The 22600-nt window shown below is 39.0% G+C and overlaps 2 protein-coding genes across 2 annotated transcripts in view; one reads left to right on the top strand and one right to left on the bottom strand.

The window, feature by feature from the left end:
* IQCG (IQ motif containing G) overlaps nucleotides 1-4119 on the top strand; it is a 34263-nt gene extending 30144 nt beyond the window's left edge. Inside the window, exons 8-10 of the mRNA XM_006884297.1 lie at nucleotides 1889-2020; nucleotides 2676-2777; nucleotides 3991-4119. Coding sequence (XP_006884359.1) covers nucleotides 1889-2020; nucleotides 2676-2777; nucleotides 3991-4119 — 363 coding nt within the window. The remainder of the gene's footprint in view (nucleotides 1-1888; nucleotides 2021-2675; nucleotides 2778-3990) is intronic.
* Nucleotides 4120-9493: 5374 nt separating this feature from the next.
* The window catches only part of LRCH3 (leucine-rich repeats and calponin homology (CH) domain containing 3), a 126476-nt gene continuing 113369 nt past the window's right edge, over nucleotides 9494-22600 (bottom strand). The window contains exons 19-21 of the mRNA XM_006884207.1: nucleotides 22028-22165; nucleotides 18018-18095; nucleotides 9494-9840 (exon numbers count right to left, since the gene is read on the bottom strand). Coding sequence (XP_006884269.1) covers nucleotides 9715-9840; nucleotides 18018-18095; nucleotides 22028-22165 — 342 coding nt within the window. The 3' untranslated portion in view covers nucleotides 9494-9714. The remainder of the gene's footprint in view (nucleotides 9841-18017; nucleotides 18096-22027; nucleotides 22166-22600) is intronic.

The raw sequence follows: 22600 nt of genomic DNA, 5'->3' as shown, positions 1-22600 counted from the left end.
ATCAGATGTATTTTTAACCAATTAAATAGTATAGATTCCCCTCATTTAATATGTTAATGAAGTCAAATCCACAAACTGTTATCCTGATGTTATGTCATCTTCAGGTTCTTGGACTAAACCCTATTTCTTCACAGTGTATTCTTTTAAAATAGACTGATTTGAGGTAGTGCTTTTTTTGTTTTTTTAGGGTAAAATAGTAAACATAGATTTATTAGAAAGTTATAGCCCCAAAGGGGCAGACTTCCCTTTCGGAAAGATTTGGAGGGAAGGCCAAAATCGTGCTTTTAAAAATTCTCCATTTATATCTTATGTAGATGGGATGAACCTCCAGATTCTACTTTGGGTGCTTTTCTGTTATATTGCTGTCAGAGTTATACTAAACCTGGTGCACTGAGTTGGGAAATTTCCTCATCTTTGTAATGCTCTGAAACCTATGTCTTGAAACTTGATAAAATACAGTCAAATAAAAATCTTACTTGATAAGAGTTGTGTTGTCAGCTCAAAGGCAGGTGTTCTAGTCCACTGCTCTGAGGGAGAGTGGTGGGCAATCTCCTCTGTTGTGCCTACAGCCTCTGAAGCCCACTGGAGGACCAGCTATGAGTTGGCTCTGACTTGATAGTACATAAACAATGTTACTACATTTCCCAGGCTTTCTTGCTTGCATACATTAACTGTTAACAAGGGTTAGAAAGAGTTTCAGAAAACAAAATGCATGTAGGTGGCAGAATTGAAAACCAATTTGCTTTGTAAACTTTCAGTCATTTAACAATAACGTTTTTTAAAAGGTTTCAAGATAGGGCAATAAACTGCCATGTTCTCTTGAATATAACTGGGATGGTTGGTGGAGCATGTACACGGTCACCTCTCAGGTACCATCCTTGAGGTCCACACTCCAGGAGATGGAAGTTCTACATTTCTGTACTTTCAGTGGTCATTGTGTGCCGTCGAGTCAGAACCGGCTCTTGCTGACCCTCCAGCAGTTTTCAGACGCAGGAAATCGCGGATTGCCCATCCTCCTCCCATGTACTTTTAGTGGTAACCTTAAAATTTAACATACATTCACATTTCCATTTTTCGCTTAGGTCTCAATACACATATTTTTGTTTTCATAAAGCAAAGCTTTCACTTAACCCCTTCTGCTCACTCCTGTTCCATGTTGAAACCATTTACTGCATTATGTCTGTGCTGTGTCCTCTACATAGATTATTTGACATGATTGTTACAATTCTTTGAGATCTGCAGTAGTCTCCATTTTTATACATAAGTGAAGCTTTTAAGCAGATTTATTAGTGTCTCTAAATTAGGAGCCGACCCAAGGCAATCTACTCTTTCCAGTAAACAATACTGCCTAATTCAGAATTTCAGTTCTAAATTATTATAAAAAATGTGTATCAGCTTATTTATGTTTTACTAGGTACAAAGCTATTTCTTATTGATACCACTTTCATTTTATTTTGCTTGACTGCATCCTAACTAGTTTGGCAATGCATGGAATTGTAGACTCAGCTCTGACCTGGAGGGATCCATTCAACAGCAACAGGGTGGGGAAGTAATATTTAAATGTACAAATACTCAGTGTGTAATCAGATAAATACTAACTTACGTGCACCTTTGCAACCACTACATAGATGGAGACAGTTCATTGATAGCATCCCAGTATGCATTCCCAATTGTGCCCCATTCCCAATCAATAAACCACCCATACCAAACCACTCTTGGAAGCAGAAGTGGCATCCACTTCTGAAATAGCTTGCCTCTGGAAACCCTTGACAGCATTTAACACCAACCAACCAAACCACTACACTGTTATGTCATTGGAGGTTAAGTTTTTTCTCTTCTTTAATTCTGTGTTTTGGTGAGAGCAGTGTTTAATGTTCTTTCTAAATAGAAACTTGATGAGAAGCTTGAGTTCTGGATGGAGAAGTATGACAAGGACACAGAAATGAAACAGAATGAACTAAATGCTCTCAAACTTGCAAAGGCCAGTGACCTAGCACACCTACAAGAACTTGCAAAGACGGTAAGAAGTATTGACCTTGATCTCGGAAAACTACTTGTTGAGGAGGGAGTGGTGGCTAAAATGCAGTGATTGGGTGATGCTGCTCTTAACCACCCCTTGTGCTTGTGGTGCTGTGCCTAGTGTGCTGCCCTGCTAATGTAAAGGTCAGCAGTTCAAATCCACTAGATGCTGTGTGGAGAAAGACAGGCTGTCTCCTCTTGTTAAGATTTGAAAACCTGATACGCCACTATGAATCCGAGTTGACTAGATGGCAGGGGACTTGGTTTAGCTTAGAGGCAGGTCCTACGGTCTCTGAAAACAATTTGTATTTGTAAATAATGAGTTCTAAACATCTTCTGATTATTAAAGAACTTTCTAAATTTCTTTTAAACAAAGGTAGCAATTTTACATGTACATTCTAGCACATTTTAAAAGGCATACATAATTTAGTCATTTTTCATGAAAGCCATTAACATTTAAATGTGCATTATTCAGATTAAAAATATTTGGAATTCAAATTGAGTATGTTAATACACGAATATTTACAATAGAGGAATCCAGCCTTTTCATTGGTTCATCTTTAGTTTTATTTTAAATTTTATTATTGCTAAGTGCAGGGCTGGTTGGCCAACAGCTTACCTAGCAAGTACCTAATGTATGATGCCTGTCTTTGCAGCTAAGGGAGTATGAACAAGTCATCATTGAGGATCGGATAGAAAAGGATGCAGTCAGGAAGAAGATTGCACTGGAAGACCTGGAATTAAAGAGCGCCTTAAAGGTACAGAGAAAACCTGCAGCTGTCAGAGCTGTAACTGGTCTAGGGCTGAGAACACAGATCATTTTCATTCATGATGAATCACAGAGTTGTTTTCCATAGCACAGATGTGTGAGATGTGTACACACACAGCCCAGGGTATAGGGAGGCAGTCAGCACTGGAAACAAAACCTAGAATCTGGGTTCAGAAGTCAAATTTAAGAATACTATTTTGTAGACCCAAACAGTAGTCTACTTGACAGAATGATCCTCCATTGCTGCTTAAAATCCTATTTCTCAGTCAGTCCAACCTATTTGCTAAATTCTGATAAAAGAGGTGTTCTTTTTTTTTCTCCTACCCCTCATTTAAAAAAAAAAATAGCTGGATGGGGACAATGAGGAAAAACTGTTGCACTGTATTAATTTTATATTAATTTGTGTATTATAATACTACAAACCTTGCTCAAGTAGTCAAAATGCTGGGAAATTTAAAAAAAAAAAAGCATAATAATAAAGCAACATAAATGGAACTGAAACTGTTTTCTAGGTTGTCCTAAGAGGCAATCTGTTGAGAATCTTCTGTGAAAACTGTAGTCTAAGTTGTGTATTAACAAAATACATTCAGAATCTCAAATGAGATTTAGATGCAAGGATGTACTTAACTTCTGTTGTTCTTTACATTTGTCAAGATTCCTCAATTTGGAACCAAAATGAAGGAACTGAGACCCCTCTTTTAGGGCCTAGTCTTGAGTTTAAAGAGCTAAAAAGGCTAGCTTAATCTATTTTAAAAAATATTGATCCTTTAATTAAGTCACTAAAGACATGAAATACCCCAAGAATCCTACTGAAGTCACTTGTCCAAATGATAAAGGCATTTTTGAGACCAAGCACATGCTTCTGCCCCTGAACTCAAATATCATTCTGTTTGGATCAAATGGTTCTAGATATTTAAACTTAGTACTGGTAAAGGCAGCAGCTCAAGGAATCTAGGTTTCTGTATGTAAAGGAAAAACTGAACTCCTCAAACTCCTTTTTTCACTTGAGTAGTTTACTCGATCGTGTTATGTAAGCTCTAAGCTCTGCACAAGGTCCGTGGCTGGAGGGACAGCTTGCCTAACTCCAATCATGTCTAGACACTGACTATTCAGGTTGAAGTTATTTTAATCAAAGACCAGTTCTCTTAGGTGCAAAGAAGGTACTAGCCAGGTATCCACTTGTGTTCATTCTTCTCTTTCAGATCCAGGCCTGGTGGAGAGGGACTGTGATACGGAATGAGATTGGTTCTTTCAAGATGCCCAATAAAGACAAAGATGGCAGCAAGGAACCAAAAGGCAAAGACAAGGAGAAGCGGAGAGGCAAGAAGTGACCATGTTCTCTGTTATCTTTTCCTCTGATAATCTGGAAATGGAAGAGAGGACTTGAAGAAGGGAAGAAACATCTTCACTGTCACGGGTAATATACCCATAGGCTGTGTCTTATTTACTCTCCGAGTGACTTGGTTATTTCACTTTGCCCGTTAGATCCGTTATCAAGCCCTTAGTTATGATTAGCTGTAGGACTTCCTCATTTCTTGTTAAGATTTGCTGGGAATAAGTGTTTCTTGAAGCCCTGAAGATTCTTTTCATTCTCTCATCAGAAATAATATAGATGTGTTTAGTGGGAGATGCATGGAAACTTGTTATTCCTGTAGTGTCTGATCCTGACTTTATGAAATTCCTATAGTGAAAATACTCTGAAGCAAGTGAATGTTCAGCAGGAGTGAGCACAAGATGATGTGTGACGTGTCTAACAAATGCACAGGACATTTGCTGGTCCTATCTCCCAGTCAGACTGGTTAGCACTTTGTGTTTTTACTGGTGGTGAAGGGCCTGGGGAGGCAAATATAAGTAATCATTATTTGCTGCTTCACTTTTTTTCCCCTATAGTTATATTTTATCAATTTTCATAAACATTTACAGAGATTTTGGGTTTCCATTCATTCACTTTTTTTCTGGGAAATAGAACAGGGTAAAAGTAAGAAATGTTAGCACACACAACCCACAAATAGTAAAGTGATGGTGGGTGGGGCACATGCTCTCTGGAAGGCTAGTGTGAAGATATATATTTGATAAATGAGCCATCAGTCTGTGTCAGCTTTGAGTTCTCCCTCAATGTCCACCCAATGGGATATTATGGCTAACAGATAAACCAGAAAACCTTCCACTAAAAATCCAAACTCATTGCCACAGTTGATTCTGACTCACGGGAAAGCTCCATCCAGTTTCCAAGACTAAAACATTTCACAGGAGAAGACTGTCCATCTTTCTCCGTCAGAGTGGCTGGGGACTTAGACTGCTGTCCCCTCGTATGCAGCTCAACACATTATACATGACGCCCCTAGGGAATCCTTGATGAAGAGAGACTCTCATCAAGTCAACTTTGATTCCTAGCCACCCTCCACTGGATTCCTGAGGTCATAAATCTTGGCAGAAGACACTCTGCCTCAGAGCCTTTGGGAGATTTGAACTGCTACAGAGTAAGGTGCGCCTGACCCAGGCCATGACCTTCGCAATTACTTGCTATTCACCAGAGAACTGCACAATGACCAAAGAGGACAGAATTGATCTGAGTTGTGGTGCTGCAGAAAAGTACTGAACATACCATGGCCTGCCAAGAGAACAAACAGGTCTGTCCTGGCGAGGGTGAAATGAAGCCACGCTGCTCCTTGGAGGCAAGGATTTTGTGAGTCTATCTCACATGCTTTGGGCACGTGGCCTGGAGGGACCAGACCTTGCAGAAAGAATCATGCTTGAAGGGTGGAGGACAGAGCAGAAGAGGAAGACCCTGGATGAGATGGATTGACACAGTGGGGCTATGTCTGTCAGTGACAGGGAGACTGGCTCAGGACAGAAGAGGGTTCAGAGCTATTATGCATAAGGTCGCTATGAGTCAGTTGACTCAATGGTAAACAACAAGAAGCAGCTACTGATTCATAAGGAAGCCATGCTTTAGGAAACCACATTTTGAAACTGGCTTTTATTTCGTGCTACTGACGTGTTGGCTTTTATTTAAGGTCGATGTGTAAGGTAGCATACAGACAATTAAAAATAACATACATGCTATTGACAAATTTATATTTAGAATATATTGCAATATATTTACAAACATTTAAGACAATATTTTTAAAAAACCTTACTAATTACATGTTTACAGTATTTTCAGAAAAGATGAAAAATGCCATAAACCATTTCACTGCAAAATGTATAAAAAGAGGCTTCTAAATAATTCTGTTTTCCTTCATTTCTGTAACCATTTAAGCACTTAAGTTTTAAAAAATTCATCAGACTCATCAGTATAGTCACACAGAAGTTACTGCTGAGCTGTAGTAAGAGAAACCAGACTCAATTAGCTGTGTGGTTGTATTAAGTTGTTAAAGAAAATTACTATTACGACACATTTTTCTTACTCTGTGGTGAGCCAAATGGAAAAAGACCTCTTCTTCCAAAGTCCATGGCAGCCAATCAATGTACAGTGGAGGGCAGCCCAAGCCTTGGGGTTTGGAATCACCTCACATGCTCTGAAGCACAGTCAACTATGGGTGACTCGATGGGACAGAAAAGTAACATATGCATGCAAAAGATAGACCATGAATAAGGAAAAAAGATCACTGACTGCCAAAAGTGAGGTCCCACAAGCTCTGGATATGTTCTCAGAAGGGACTTGTTGGGGAAGGGCATCATTCTTGGTGGTCTATCAGTGTGTGGGGGGGCAGGGTAAGACCCTCAAAGAGATGCACTGACATAGTGGCTGCAGCAGTGGACTCCAACACAGCAGTGACTGCGGAACCAAACAGGATGATGTGCTGTTGTCACGTTTGCTGGGAGTTGGAACTGATTCAATGGCACCTAACAACAAGGAAAGCAGCTCCTTCCATTACCTGTTTCCAGAGCAGTTATGAGAACACTGGAATATGACAGTCAAGACATGTGTCTGAAAGTTTAAAAGCAGCTGACTTATTAAAGCAGTTGTACGCACAGGGTTCCCTCCTGCATCCAGTTCTGGGAAGCCACGTACTTGCTACAACAGGACACTCCCAGCTGGTCTCAGGAGGGATTGCTACAAAGGTCAGCCTCACCTTATACTGGACTCTTGCAAGGTGTAAATGTTAAAGTCAAATGGTAGCACTTTAAAAAACCCTCAAACAAAACCACCCACAACAATGAATACAGAAATCCTTCAAGAAGTCATGATTTGTTTGAGTCCACCAGATGCTCTGCTGAAGCAGGGGCAATCTCCTCCTGTGCCAGTCGGATCTGATTCAACAGCATACAACAACAAAAAAGAAAAAACAATGCACACTCATGTTTATTGCGGCTTTGTTCACAATAGCAAAGAGTTGGAAACAACCTAAGTGCCCATCAACAAACAAATGAATAGAGAAACTGTGGTATAATCACACAATGGAATACTATGCTGCATTGACAAACAAGAAGCTCATGCAATATTATTCAAAATGGGTGACCCTGGAGGACGTTATTCTGAGTGAAATATCTCAGTCACGAAAGGACAAATACTGCATGGTACCACTGTTGTAGAATGGGACTGACATCGGGGTTGGGGGAGACTGAGAAAGATGGGATAAATTATGTATACTGCATTGAAACAGATGAGGGAGAGAACTGTTTAAAAGGGAGATATGATTAGGTATTATTGTCATGACAGGAGTCCAGAATGAAGGCTACACAGTGGAGTGGACTTCATAACAAAGAAATAATTTTTCTTTTACTTTTCAAAGAGAAGAGTGAACTGGGGGGTCGGGGTGGGCAGGGAGAAGAGTGTAACAATGAATGAATGAATGGAAATCCAAAGTCTCTAAAATAAAAATAAAAAAATAAACAAAGTCTCTGTAAATTTTCATTAAAATTATTAAAAAAAAAAAAGGGAAAGCCATGATTTGTTCTTACATCTTGACATATAAATTCAATATATGGTATTTGTCTTCCATTATCAACCAAAAAAAAGTGTAATTTGTAACAATTCAAATGAAAATTTGATAAAATACATCAGTAAAGTTTCATACTATGTGTGAAACTTGAAATAAATAGAATCCTACTTTTCATCGATTCCAATGGAAAAATTAATCTCAAATGTTATCAGTGTTACTCTGTGTGTAACGGCTTCTAGAATGGCATCTTGTACAGTCTGTGACAAACAGTCCTGTCTTTTAGTGAGCTGTGGTTCTTCATGATCTGGAGATCAGACTGAGGTTTAATGTTTATTAGGAGAGAAAAAAACTTACAGCTTGAAAACAGAGCTAAATTCAAAACAAGCCCCGTGAGTGAGTTGTGGCTGTAAACACTTAAGATATTGTGGATATTTCTGTTATTTTAGGGCTCGGAAGCTTTTAAGTTCAGATGTTTAACTTTTCATAATTTTTAACATGGAGAAAGTATTCAGGTATACTTACTTCTGTTAGAAGAAGAAGAAAATAAATACTTTCACTATATACGCCATATAATTTTATCCAAGATACTGCATTTACCTGATAAAAGTAAGGATAATTTTATGTTCAAATACTAAAAAAACTTAAAGGCCACTGAGTTCAAGCTGACTCATGGATGACTATCCAGAGGGTGTAATCCAACCGCACAGGAGGAGACGGCCCATCTTTCTTCCTTTTGGAGCCATTGGTGGATTTGAACCAGCAGAGAGTGATGACCTTTGAGTCAGCAGTACAACACCCTACTGAGTATGCCACCAGAGGTCCTAATGTTCAATGCATGTCATGGTAAAGAAAAATGAGAACAGTTAACAAAATACTTGGTTTACAGGTGTGGTAAATACCAGAAGATGCCACTGACTGCCAAAAGGGATTTCAAATCAAGAGAAGGGAAAACCCAAGCAGCCTGCAACTGAACAAAAGGCGCCCTGCTTCGGTGTCCCGTGAGCTCCCAGACCCTCGACCCCAGCCACATCGAGTACATGGGGCTCTAGTGGTGTCACATGGGGAGTGAGGCAAGGAGGCCATTTCCACATCTGCTGTGATTGGAGCACACCCAAGTCTTGGGAGCAGCAGCAGACAGGGTGGTTCAAGGATTCAATTCATAAACTGCAGAGTAGGTGTGTTACCCACCCCAGGATTTACACCGGCATGTAGAGTACTTGTTTCTAACGCGAAGTAACAGCAGGATGATACAGAGAACCAACCTCTATATAAAGAGCAAGAGGTGGAAGAGGCAGCTTTTGCTCTAATGTTTCACTAGGTAAAATCTTAAGCCCAAGGTTTCATAGATTATTTTTGTTTTGCTTTTCACAGAACAGTCCAAGTGGCCATAACTTACCTTTTTATTTTAAACATGGCTGCAAAAAACACCCTGGGACTTTACCCTAAAATCATGCAAATGTTGGCTTAGAACAGTTGCCTCCATTACATGAAAAACACCTGGGACATTTGTTGAAAACCTCCACTTCCTAGGCCACGCACCAAACCTACTTATTGAATTACCATTATTTTAATAAATGCTCCAGATAATTCTAATAACCAAATTTAGAAACCAGTGGACTATATAAATCTTAGAAACAGGTAAAAGAAACCACCCACAGAATGTCTGTATCCTCAAGAGAGCTAAATGACCGTCTAAGAAGACACTCTTTCTGGCATATGAAATGAGTATTTCTAAGAATGCGTGGCCAGCTTAGGCTTTGGAGCTGGTTTCTCAATAATGACAGAATTTTTTAAAAAAATTGACAGAATTAAATCCCATTTGAGAAAACGAAGGGTTTCTTCATTTAAAAAAAAATCCATGGAAATGGATATAACCTCCCCTAAAATGGAGAAATGAAGCAAAACATTCCTGTTAGGAATCATGGGCAGAGTCCGTTTTAAGAACACATAAGCGATTTGTGTAAGCAGGGGGCTGGCAGCAGGGTCATGTCCCGATCCGCGCCTGGGCCAGGCCAAATCCCAACTTCCGGGGAGTCCTTAAACAGTGGGTAACTGGTGCTGCTGTTGCTTGGGCGGGGCAAGTTCCAGGAGGGCCTGGACCGTCACTGCGACCTGGCTCAAGCCTTTCTCTTCTAAAATGTGGAGAGGCAAACATAATTGCTCCTGAAATGGGATGACATGACAAAAAAACAAGCGGAAGAAAAAACAGGATGAGCATCATAAAACAGCAAGGAAAAAACAAACATCCCTTCTCCACCCACCACACTCATCTGAAATTAATTATACAAAAAGTTGAGTACCTGGGAAACTGACTTCTATGAACATGAGTCACAGGCGGGGCCTGACACCCACAGGGAAAGATACTGTTAGTAGTACTGTCATCCACTTCAAATTAGTATGTTCCAGTTACTGTCACTTTATTAACACAACTATAAAAGTACATACAGATGGTTTTGAGAATTGGAAAATGAACAAGTGGCATCAATGTGTACATACATACATACAACAGAGGAAGGACAGAATACTCTGGAGTGGAAACAATGTCCTTCATCCCCCATGAATAAAAAGGCAATGATACAGATCAACAGACGAGGCAAGTGAAAACCAGAAAACAGTTCCAAGTCTGTAAGAGAGAACACTTTAGCAGAAAGTACTTGGGCAATGAGCCAACACAGGGTGTAAAGTGGTTTCACGTCATTACTGAGACTGCATGGATGGGGGACTGTCCACTGATCCAGGTTCTGAAGCCCAAGCCCCTCTCACTAAGTATATCTAGAAAATGTCCCTCCATTTGGGTAATTCACAGGGGGACCTGTGCTGAATTAGTGTAAAGTGAAAATTATAGAATTTTTGAAATAGTATTCATATTCTGATATTTAACAGAACAAACTATGCTAGAGAACTGTGATGTGGTTTCAGTTAGAAGCATCTTAAGTCCCAAATATGAAGAGAGTGTATGTGTTTGTTTAAGGAACTTAAATAATTCTTATCTAGAACATTAATTTGTTTAGTTAAATCTTTTCCAGAAAAAGGCAAATTTTAAGACTAACATCTACCACTATTTCTTACTGATAAGATTAAATATCCAAAAAGATTCAGAAAAGGATGGCTGGCATAAAGGCCTTTTACAAATTCCAAAAAATAAACTAAAAACCCTGCCCCATTTTGATCAAGTTGCTTTTTGATTCTGACTCACAGCCACCTGTAGGACACGGCCCAGCTGCCCTTACAGGCTGCCCAGGCCCGGCAGCGGCAGCGGCCACACATTTCTTCACCAGAGAAGCTGGTGGGTTCCAACAGCCAGCTTGTCAGTTAGCAGGCAGGTCTTAAACACTGTGCCACCAGGCAGCCTCTGTGACAAAGAGTAAAAGGTGGAATTCTGGTTCCATGGAAAAGGAGACTGTACATATTTATTAAAGAAAGTAGTTGGACTTTTTGCTGCATTTTATTACCTTACGAGGATGTTTTTAAAAAAACTGATGCAATTAAAAAATATAGCACATATTTATTTTTGAGGCAATTATTGGTATTTGTGTTTCTTAGTTATTTAATACTTGTTTTGATAAAACAAGGTAACTGTAGTCTTTTGATCTTATAAAACTAGTGACTTTATATAAATACTTTTGATTTCAACTCTAAGAACAGATTAGTTATGCTTACAATGAATGTGCATAGTGTCTGCACAGTGCCTGGAAGGGAAGAGATGTCTCTTCTAGGTGGATTCCCTGTCCTTTCTCAGCTGCCTGTGATCTCTGTGGCCCAGGGATGTAGACACTCCCTCAGAGGCATTTGCTTCCTAGATATACAGACAACATCCAGCTGGCTTAGCGGGAATGCATGCATGCCAAAGGGAAAGCACAATTACTACTGCTACACTATGGACGAGATCAGCTCTTTATTTTCTCCACTGGTTTGTTTTAACACCAAGGGACAAATCAGCAAAAGTCTGAGAATGAAGACAGTCTCAGAGATACCCTAACACAAAAACATCCCCCCCCCAAACTCTGGAAGGCACTACAGCAATACAGAACTAGAGTTCTCCACACAGTGTCAACGTTTTATCATTAATGGGACACAGTGGATGGAGGAAAAGCTTAAGCAAGTGCACTCCACACTGAATTCTGGAATGAGAATATGAAATTTCAATTGACAATGTTTTCTAGTCCGTGAGATCTCCCATCATAACTTAACTCCAGTTGTCTAATTTGGTTAGCATAGTTTAGGAGATTCTGAGATGAGTAAAAATGCCACACTTAATGAGAACTAGTGCATCTGTGGACAATTACAAAAGTGCTGCAAGCTTTAATGATCCTGCAGTTAGTATACCAACAATTTTTAAGAAGAGAGCAAAATTCATGGTCTTGGTCTTGGGTACAAAGCAGATACTGTAGTCTAATACTTTACCTGTTACTGCTCCCCAACAAACTAGAAAATACAAGATCATTTAGTAATGTGATTCTAATACATTAGAAATGACAAAACTCCCACTTTTCAATTCTAAACAGGAGAACAAAGATAACACACTGGTCAATCCGGACAGTGCCTTGACCTCTGAAAGTTCAGCTCTGACAGGCTCCTCGTGTTCTGTCTCAAATAAACATCTGGACTTAAAAGAGGAGCCCACATGACCCTTAGACTAAATATTCTGACCATATGAAGATTCAGTGGCCAGTGCTGTGCTCAACAAGGGAATGTTCAGGATGGCAGGGTGCAGTCCAGCCAGATTTAAAATATCAGGGAGCACCCTCGTTTTCCCCACGTTAAAAAAAAAATCAGGAAGGTCTTCCTTCTGTGAGCAGCTGAAGGAAGTGGTTAAGCAACTCAAAATGCCAAGACTTTAGGTGTGCTGAGGCATTGAAATAGACTTAAGAGGAGGAATGTCATATTGTATGGACAGGCTCAGAAAAGTACTGGTTAAAATTCAGTAGCATTTACGGTAAGAGGAAGTCACAGGCCAGGAAAGTGGAAGCATGAGAAGAAAAAAAATGGTGGTCTATTACTTTCTTTTGTGACAGGCTGCTCAAGAATGAATCTTTGTTAGTGTTTTGAAGGAGGTTGGGGAAAAGCATGTATGCAAATAATTGAGATTGAGAAACCAACCTCCTCTACCAAGAGCTGGAATGAGGTGGAAAATACCTGGAAAACAATTTTACAGCTAGATGGGGAAAATCCAGTAATAAAACATACAGAGAGATAACATTAAAGTACAGTAAAACGCCACAAAACCCAGAAGCTGGATAGACAGACAGACAAAACTGGATTCTTCTGAATGTGCCCCAAGAGAAAGTAGTGTTTCAACAGTTCTCTTAACGCGGAGGTTTAGCTGAAGGATGTCGGAAGGGGAACAAAGATTGTCCTGTCCACAGTGTGAGCAAGAAAGGAAAACAGAAAAACAAAGTCAGTGGATCAGAAATGCAGACTTGAGTATAGATTTTTAAAATAAGATCATCTCAATCATGTTCTAGGAAATACATTCTGTAACATTTTTCTATAAAAATGAAAACAAAATAATGCTGAAAAACAAAGCTCCCAGAATCTTTTCTCTTTGTGTTCAGCTTGATTTTACTACTAAACAGCAGAGTAAAACTGGCTTGCCGGCTATTATCATGCACATTAAAGACACAATATTAAGTATGCTTACTATACTATGTATTAATGTATAATAAGAAAACAATGTTGGCTTAGGGTGAGTGAGGCCTGGGAGTGTTGAGGCCTGCATGAGGCAACCTTTTCCTGGCTTCTATCATTCTTCCCTGTTAGTAAAAGTAAAGACAAAAATTGTGAGTAAATAAAGGGAATCTTAAGAGTAAGCCAAATAAATGACAAAGGCTCACAGAATGAGAAGAGTCTAATAATTTGAGGACATTTACTGCACAGAAGCCAGATGAGCTGAATGATTGGGTGGTCCTGTAACATTCAAGTTTATAATAACCACATCCAGTTCACTATATCTACAAAATGAATCCAGTGATGAAAAGGGTCTTTAAGATATTATCCAATCCTCCATTTCTAAGTGGAAGAACTATAGTAAGTAAAGGCATTCTTGAACCCAACAATAATAACATAATCTTTTTTTTTAATAACATAATCTTTAACATATAATAATAACAACTCTAAGACAAAATATTAGATTCAAATAGACATATCACCCATTAGGGCTCTGAATATGACATATTTAATAATAAAAATAAAATGAACACTCATCAAGGATTTCTAATAGTTATTTTGATCTTTAATGCTTCATTAATTTAAACTGTGTAACATTTAAAAAATTATACTGAAAAGAGAAACTGTTCACCATTATGAGTATTTCTTGGCAAAATATTTATAATATTAATCTTTAGGTTTTTAAAAATGATTATTATTACAGCCCTGATTTTTTTTTTTAATGTCAAATAGTACAAATGGGTATTTTTTTAAACTGAAATTTTAATGAACCTTTATAGATTTTGGATTTCCATCCATTGGTTGTTGCACATTTTCCTCCCTGCCCAGACCTCCTGCCAGTTATTCTTTTTGAAAAGTAAAAAAAACAACAACAACAACAACAAAACTTTCATAATTGTAAAATCCCACCCTCCAAGTCCACTCCCCCATGAAGCGCTCATTCTCGACTCTTATCATGAAAATAATACCTAATCATACATTTCTTTCAAACAGTTCTCTCCCTCATCTGTTTCAATGCAGCAAATGGGGATTTGTAAGTGTAACGGTCAGCATGCCCAGAAGTAGGGGACAAGAAAAGAAAGGGAGTTGATTTCTTCTTTGTTTGGCCAAGGGACATGAGGGATTCTGAACCTAGAGATATTTCTATTTATTTTCCTTCCACTATTCTAGGCAGATGATCAGTTCTTTAGCAGAAGTAGTAACATGACAGGAAACCATCTAAAAGTGGTGCTTGTGGTAGTGGTGGAAGAGCCTGGGCAGAGGAGACAGGGAAGAGGCAGCCTGTGAGGAATGCCCATTTCCTCCTCCTGGCAGGGTAGAGGGAGGAGGAAGGCTGTGTCAATAGCTTAGTCTAACCACTTAAGAAAAGTTCAGTCTTCAAAAATTCTCCATTCCCCCCACCCCCTTTTATCTTTGTAAAACACTTTGGGAGTAAGACAGCTCTGGGAGGAACAGGGTAGGCTAGCTGAGGAGAAGTACTGGTAACTACTGCTGGGCAAATGCGGAATTAACTTTATTTTTTAGCACACTGGTTTTGTGTTAACAGGGTCTGGTCCAGTCACTAGTCCATGTGGAGGTGCACCACTACGCCTCTCTGGTGGTTCAACCCAACCGCAGCTCTTCAGGAGAAAGACGGGCAATCTCCTCTAGTGCAACTCAGAGCCTTGGAAACCCACTGGAGAGTCAGTGATTAGTTGTTCGTAACTCAATGACAGTGAGAACAACAGGGCAATTCTGGAAGATTTCAACTGCTGGGACTTTGAATCTCAGACAGATGCTGGCGCTGTAAGACCCAGTGGGCAGGTATAACCTGACCAAAACCATATTAGTTGCTATTGAGTAGCAATTAACTCCAAATCAGAGTGACTCTCCAGGATAGCGCAGAACTGCGACACAGAGCCTCCAAGGCTGACATCTTCACAGAAGCAGACTACCACGTCTTTCCTCTGCAGTGTTACTGAGAGTTTAAGCTCCTGCTGGTTTGGGTTAGGGGCCAAGTGCAGAAGCACTGCCTCCCCAGGGCTCCCTGGGGGCAGGTAAAATGACGGGAAAAGCTGATACCATTTGTGGTACTGTCCCCTTAAGTGGGGCTTTCCCAGCACCTCTAAGGGTACAATCTGTCTTTCAGTATGTGGTTCCCGTTCCCTGCAGCAACCCCTGCCATATTTGCTTGTTCAAAGACATTATGGTTCACAACTGAAGCAGTTGCTGGACACATTTATAAAACATAATGACTGGGTGGGAACATACTCAGTACAGAGAAGAAAGGGAAGCATGGACGTAAATGTGCTCATATGAAAATCAGAACTGGCATGCTAGTGTGGATAAAATGCATATTGTTAGGTTAGAAATCTTAGTGAATGCTCTCAATAGCTTTAAAATGGTCTGGACTGAAGTAGTGATGACATTTTTTTGGTAAATCATATCTGACTCAAAAAACAACAACAACAACAACAACAAAAAACAAACAACACAACCCCAAAAAACCATTCATTTGAATTTGTTAGTAAGAATAAAAACATTTTTTGACACCACTAAATATAAATTTCAGTTCTGTTATAAATCAGTTTAAAAAAAAAATATAAGAAACCACCTAGATGGCCACTTCCTATTCCTAAATAGAAAAATCACAAGTGATTTAACTAAAGAAGAAAAGGACCCAGGAGGACTCCCACTGACTACTGAAGGGGCCCTACGGAATTGAGCAGTGCTGGACAAAGGCTTAGCTTTGCCAGAATTCATGCGGTTGTTTTGTCCAGGGGCCAATCTTGGATTTCTGACATCTAATTAAGAAAGAGATTGAAAAGTCACTCATTTTTTTCCTTTGAGGTTGGGCAAAGTGTAAGAATTATAATGGTCGTGGTTAATCAAAGATTAAGGACTGTAATGATTGTGGTTAATTAAAAAAAATTAAATTGCATGGAGTTGTCTTTAAATGTGTACAGAAATCATGTCATTCAGTATTTTATTTGTTAAAAATACTATGCTTTATCTAATACACTGAAACAGTGTATCAAGTTCTTGTCCCTTAATTTCTTCTATAAATAAAGTTTAACTATTTTACCATTAAATGAAAAACCTGGAGGTAGGTTTCTCATCTTTCACTGAGAAATGTGGAGGCAATTAATTCTAACAACAGGGGGGAAAAGGCTGCTTTTGTGCCAAATTCAAAAGTATTAGAATTTAATGGAAAATCTGGTAAATCTAAATAGAACCTCTGATTTAGTTAACTGTACTGCCCTAATGCATCTAAGAGCTGGACAACGAAAAAGGATGACATAAGAATTGATGCCTCTGAACTGTAGTGTTGAAAAAGAGTCCTGAACACTCCATGGATGGCCAAGAGAATAGGTACGTCTTAGAGAGTGTTCGGTTGGAGTGTTCTTTGGAGGCAAGAATGATGAGGCTTTGCCTCACATGCCTTGGGCATGTTGCTAGAAGGGGCTATTTCTTGAAGAGGGACATGATGCTTGGAAGGGTGGAGGGTCAGCAAAGGAAAGGAAGACCAGGAGGACTGACTGACAAAGAGACTGTTGTGATGGGCTCAAGTGTGTCAGAAGTGTGAAGATGGCACAGGATCGGAAAGGATTCAGATCTGTTGTTCATAGGGTTGCTGTGGATTGTACTCAATTTGATGGCACCTACAACAACAACAACTATAACACACTGACCTAATGTTATTGAGTATGGTTGTTATGTCCCACTGAGTTAGAACCAACTCATAGCTGACCCTCTGGAGGCAGTAAACTGCACAGAAGGAGAATGCCCATCTTTTTCCTGTAAAGTGACTGGTGGATTTGAACTGTGTACCTCTGACTCAGCAGTGTAGCACCTTACTCACTAGGCCACCAGAACTCCCTGTGGATAACAGTACTATCTTTCTCTAAGATGTTGACATTAGGGGAAGCTGAATGAAGTAGAATAGAAACTTTGTCTTATTTTTGCAGTATTTCTGTAAGTCTAAAAATATATATATATTTAAAAAAAAGATTCAAAGCATTAAAAAACCAGAAGCCCACTGAAGAATTTTCAATCTGCAATGCGCTTATTTTGAAGGCCAGATTTTCTGTTGTATATATAGTTAATTTTAGCTTAGTAAAATGTAATTAGTAGTTGTATAGGTTGTTGGGGAATGTTACTCCACTGAGTAAGTGGAGCTGTTCAGAGAAAGTTACTAGATGCTGTCAAGATGGTAGAATGACATATTTGCTATGCAGTTAAAGATGCTATTTTAATTTGTATTTTGGGGAATACCTGTGTTGAGTTGATAAACATTTCCATATCCATTAAAATCGCTTCCAAACTCATGAAAAGAAAAAAAAAAAGATGGTAGAATGAAACACTGCCCCGTCCTAAGCCACCTTCATGATCACTGACATGCCTGAATTTCAGCTTTTGGGCCAGTGTGAATAGGTCAGATAAAATTTTTGTTATCATTTACTTAGCTTTTATTATGATATAAATAAATGTATATGAATATTATTTCTAAGCTTGGTCCTTAGAAATTATTAAGGAATACTTTAAAAGTATATTGACTTTGGTCACTCATGCAAATAATTATTAACTTAGTTCAGAGGCAGTTATACAAATACAAAGGCTTGCATTTCTGAAATATTTTAGAAAAATAATATCCAAGTTTATTTAGACAACAGGAAAGATGATCCATTAATTACCTGAGGTACACCAATTTTTCTGCAAGCTTCTAGGAAATTTTCTACATTGCGCCTGCATTTGGCCATTGTTAATTTAGGCTGCAATAAGAAAAGGAAAAAAGAAGAATGGTGTTATTGTTAAATATGGCATTTAAAAATACTCTTTCCAACTGCTTCATAAAGTCCTAACATTCTAGGCCAGGGTTCAGCAAGCATTTTCTTAAAGGATCAGATAACATACTTTTGGCTTGAGTCTCTCTTAGGATCTCTTATTTCAATTACTTAACTTTGCTGTTACTGCTTAAAAGCAGCCACAGATAACATGTAAACAGGTAATAGGTAAAAAGATACCATGTAAGTGTATTCCAATAAAACTTTACCTTAAAAAAAATACATGTCTCACATGTGGGTCATAGTTTGCCAATCCTTAGCAGAATTTACATGACAAATATGAAGCAGAGAAATGAGGAGGGAGAGTATAGTTTTGTGTTTCTTTTCCCATTTTTTTTATTTTTTTAAATTTTATTTTATTATTTTTGTGTGAGTGTACCGTCAAATCAGATCTGACTGGTACAGGAGGAGATTGTCCCTCCTTCCCCGGCACAGCATCTGGTGGATTCGAACCGTGCGCCTCCTGGGATTGTAGTTGCAGGTCCTTGCCACTAGGCCACCAAAGCTCCCCTTTCTTTTCCCATTTTAAAGCTAAATTGAAATTAAAATTAAATTTGTAAAATACCAAGACCACGAATTATATAGCTTTATAATTAAAATATAGTAAGAGTTAACATTTTAACTTATAAAAAAAATTCAAACCAACAGCATTTGCCCATATATTGGCTACATAGGCACTAGCAAAAATAAGTTATTAAAGTAAGTGTTAAAGAACCTAAGTTCAAGATGATGACATTTTCCCCCAGAAAGTTTCCCTAATTTCCTCAATGGAAGGATTCTCAATGAGATGGACTGAATGACTTACAGCAAAGGGCTCACGTGTGTCACAGACGATGAGAATGGAACAAGGGTTCAGACCTGTTGTTCACAGGGGTGCTGGAGATGCACACAACTCGTCAGCACCTAACAATAAGCGTGTTTTTCTAAACACAACTCTAATGACTGGAAATATGGACATGTATCAGGTGAATCACAGCTTCATCGAGTGGATTAAAATGGGGTATAATGTAAGGAAGAAATTTCTTACTGCTATTCAGATCCCATTTTCTAGAATAATTAAAAAACCCAACCTGATCTATTCATTAACTGGTTTTCAGTGTGTTGAAGCATCAGGCATGGAAGCTAGATATCTCAAGAAGGGTTTTCACAATGGTAAGGAGTAACAACTCTAGAGAAGAAGTTCTACTTGTAAATATTGGAGTTTTGTCCAAAAGTAAAATTTAAGAGCATTCTGTCACAAGAAGAGGGGGGAAAAGATAAATAACTAGTAGACAGTAGTAAAAATTTCTAAATTTTAAGTTGAAAAACTCAAAAAAAGTCCAGAAAGAGGACATAAGTTAGGTTTCTGTGATGGGCATTTGTTCTTGCCTGTGTCAAGTTCTCAATAATAGATATTAAATGTAAAAAATAAACAGTCAAATCATGATCTACTTAATGAAAGGAGAAAAACAATTAAAAAAAATTCATGCTGACTTTGGGTTCACTGCTACTTTTTAACATGTAAAGGCGATTAAAAGTTGCTTCTTGGGTAGATGATGCTATGTCCCACCCAACTTTTGGCTAGTTAGGGAGAAGAGGGGAAAGTTGAACAGGTAAAAAGAGAAAAATCACTAAGGTCAAAGTTACTTGGGCAAGAGTGGCTGGTTTCACATAGTCCCATTTCATAGAGCCTGCTCTGAACAAGAAATCTTATGGAGGTTTGGGGAAAAAGCAATTTCAACAAGACTAATCTATACCGAAAGGAACAATAAAAACAATTTAACAGTTAGAACTACCAGAAATAAAAGCTGTTTTTAGAAGAAGCCATGGAACTACGGACATCACTGCCAATGTCAGATGGATCTTGGCTGAAAGCAGAGTGCCAGAGGAAAGTCTATTTGTGTTTCACTGCGTATCCACTGTGACTGTGGATCACAATAAATTGTGGCTAACAGTGACAATCCTAGGACACTTGATTATGAACAAGCAAAACCTATACTTAGACTAAGAAGCAGTCATCAGAACAGAGCAAGGAAACACTGCCATGCTTCAAATCAAGAAAAGAGTGCATCAGGCATGTCCTTTCTCCAAACCATTTTTCCTTTACCTAGCCTAGTCATCCGTCTGTCCGTCCATCTGTCCATCCATCCATCCATCCCCTGCTCAAACTCCCCCAACTCGTTTTGGTTTCTAATAACTTACAGCTGTCCTCTTCTTTGGAGAACTGTCCCAGGCTCCTTTTTTCTTGCTGCCTGTAGACAATGGCTGAGCCCTTGTACCTCAAACAGAGCTAACTTTGTGATGCAATTCACATTCCAATGTCTCTGTGGCTATTCCAGCAGAGTCCAGATCTTATTCCACCCCCTACCTTCACTGTTTTCCTCACTATCTGTCTTTTGAGAGAACTCATTCAATATACTGTTCTTGTTGTTGTCGTGTAACATCGAATTGCAACTAATAGCTGACCCTCTCGCCAGGTTTTCAGAGGCAGAATCACTTAAGAGAAAAATAGCCAACTTTCCCACACAAAGCAGCTGGTGGATTCGAACAGCATGCCTTTGGGTTGGTTGGCAGAACAATAAACCACTGGAGTTTTCTTTCAGTGTATTAGGCATATCTGAATTCCCGTGTCACAGGCTCTGTTCTAGAAAACCTGACCAAGACATGGACTGAATATTAATCATATATAGTTACATTTTGTTAGTTGTTACTACTACCACCACCACCACCACCACCAAGGAGACTGTCTGTAATTTTAGAGGAGTTATGCCTAAATATTTATGTGCTTTGTATTAACTGCTACACGAAAATGCAACAGCTAAAACACATACATAAGATAAAACAGTGAGAAGAGCCTAACAAAATGTAATAAACATCAGAGCTAGAGAGAAATCTTAAAAAGTGTACATATGCTTTCAGTGTTTCTGAAAGTTTAAAATTTTTCATAATAAAAGTTTAAAAAAAAAACCCACCCCAACCCAAAATGGAGAGATTTGTCAAGCCAAAGCCTGCTTCCTTCTGTGGACTGCCATCCTGACGGCCGCCATGCAGCCCAGCCCGGCAGCACAAAGATGACTTGCTAGTCACCTTGAATGCATATTCTCCTTCATTTCCTCCCCGAAGCTGGGCACCAGGACATGTCAGTTCTACTCTCAACGAATTTTCTCAGTCTGTCTCCTCTTCTCACCCTCCCTCCCATGGCCCTAACCCAGCTTGTTATCTTCTCTAGTCTGGACCAATGCAGCAGACTCACCACTGGCCTTCTTTTCTCTAGTCTGATTACCTCAACTCTTTCTGCTACTCAGCGGCCAGCATGATCCTTTTAAACTGCAACTGCAATCGTATGGTTCTCCAATTTCAATTCTCCTATGGTTCCTCACTGTCTAGCTCCCTGACAAGGTAACAAGAGGTTCTTAGAACATGGCTCCTGGCTTCCACCTTTAGCTTCACCCTAAGCCATTTGTCTGCATAGGTTGTGCATGATATGAACAACCTAATTATGCCATGAATCTAGGAATTCTGACTTAGAGTACTGTCAAAAGAGCAGAAAAAGGTACACAGGGGCACTGGACTGTGATCAACTTTCTGAAAGGGCCAGAGTGAGAGTAGCACAGCCCTTCACTGCTTCGCAGCAAAAAGCAGATCTAGAGCCCATAGCCCAGCCCCATGGTGCCTCTAGATAGCTCAGCAGAAAGTGGTTTGCTTATTCATTGTTGTGTAAGAGACTTAGAGTTGTAGTACCAAAACCGGGGTTTACTAGGCAAGTAAGAATTAAGGGCACTAACTTTATACATGCTATCCAGCAACTAGCATAATGCTAGCCATCATACTTAATCAGTATCTCAGGAAATGTCAAACGTTTTTTAGCATTATGAACTTACGACAGCTGGTGAGGGAACATGAATGCTTGGGACAGATCGAGGCCGCACATGATTGGCCAAATGGCAGAGAACAACACCATCGGTCAGAGCTGCTCCAAGATCACAAGGCAGAGACACTTTCAACCGGTATTCAATATGCTAAAGAACAGGAAAACATGGAGCACATGAAGCCAAAAGTGATGACACGCTGGAGAGGCTGAATCAAAAACCAAGGGTATCTATCACACAGGCAATCACAAAGGATTTAGGTTCTTACTGATACACAGGATACATTTAATACAAAGCATGAAATGTATTATGTGAAAAGTGGATGATAGGATAATAGTCATATCCTGACACAAAGATATTTTTATTTAGAAATCTAGAAAAAAGCAAAAAACAGTTTATCTTTTTACCTAAAGTCAATACCCTGAGAATATCTGATTATAATACTGTAGTACTATAGTCAGGCTTCTGTAGCACAAACAGAAAGATATTTACAATTTTCTGCTAAAATGCTGAATTCTCTTTCAACTTCAATCTAAACACTTATCATTTTATATCTATATGTAAGGACAGTACATTTGTGTAGCC

Source organism: Elephantulus edwardii, unplaced genomic scaffold (genome assembly GCF_000299155.1).
Source record: "Elephantulus edwardii isolate Elephantulus edwardi_28Jun2011 unplaced genomic scaffold, EleEdw1.0 scaffold00032, whole genome shotgun sequence".
Lineage (NCBI taxonomy): Eukaryota > Metazoa > Chordata > Mammalia > Macroscelidea > Macroscelididae > Elephantulus > Elephantulus edwardii.
This window is presented reverse-complemented; position numbering and strand designations above follow the sequence as displayed.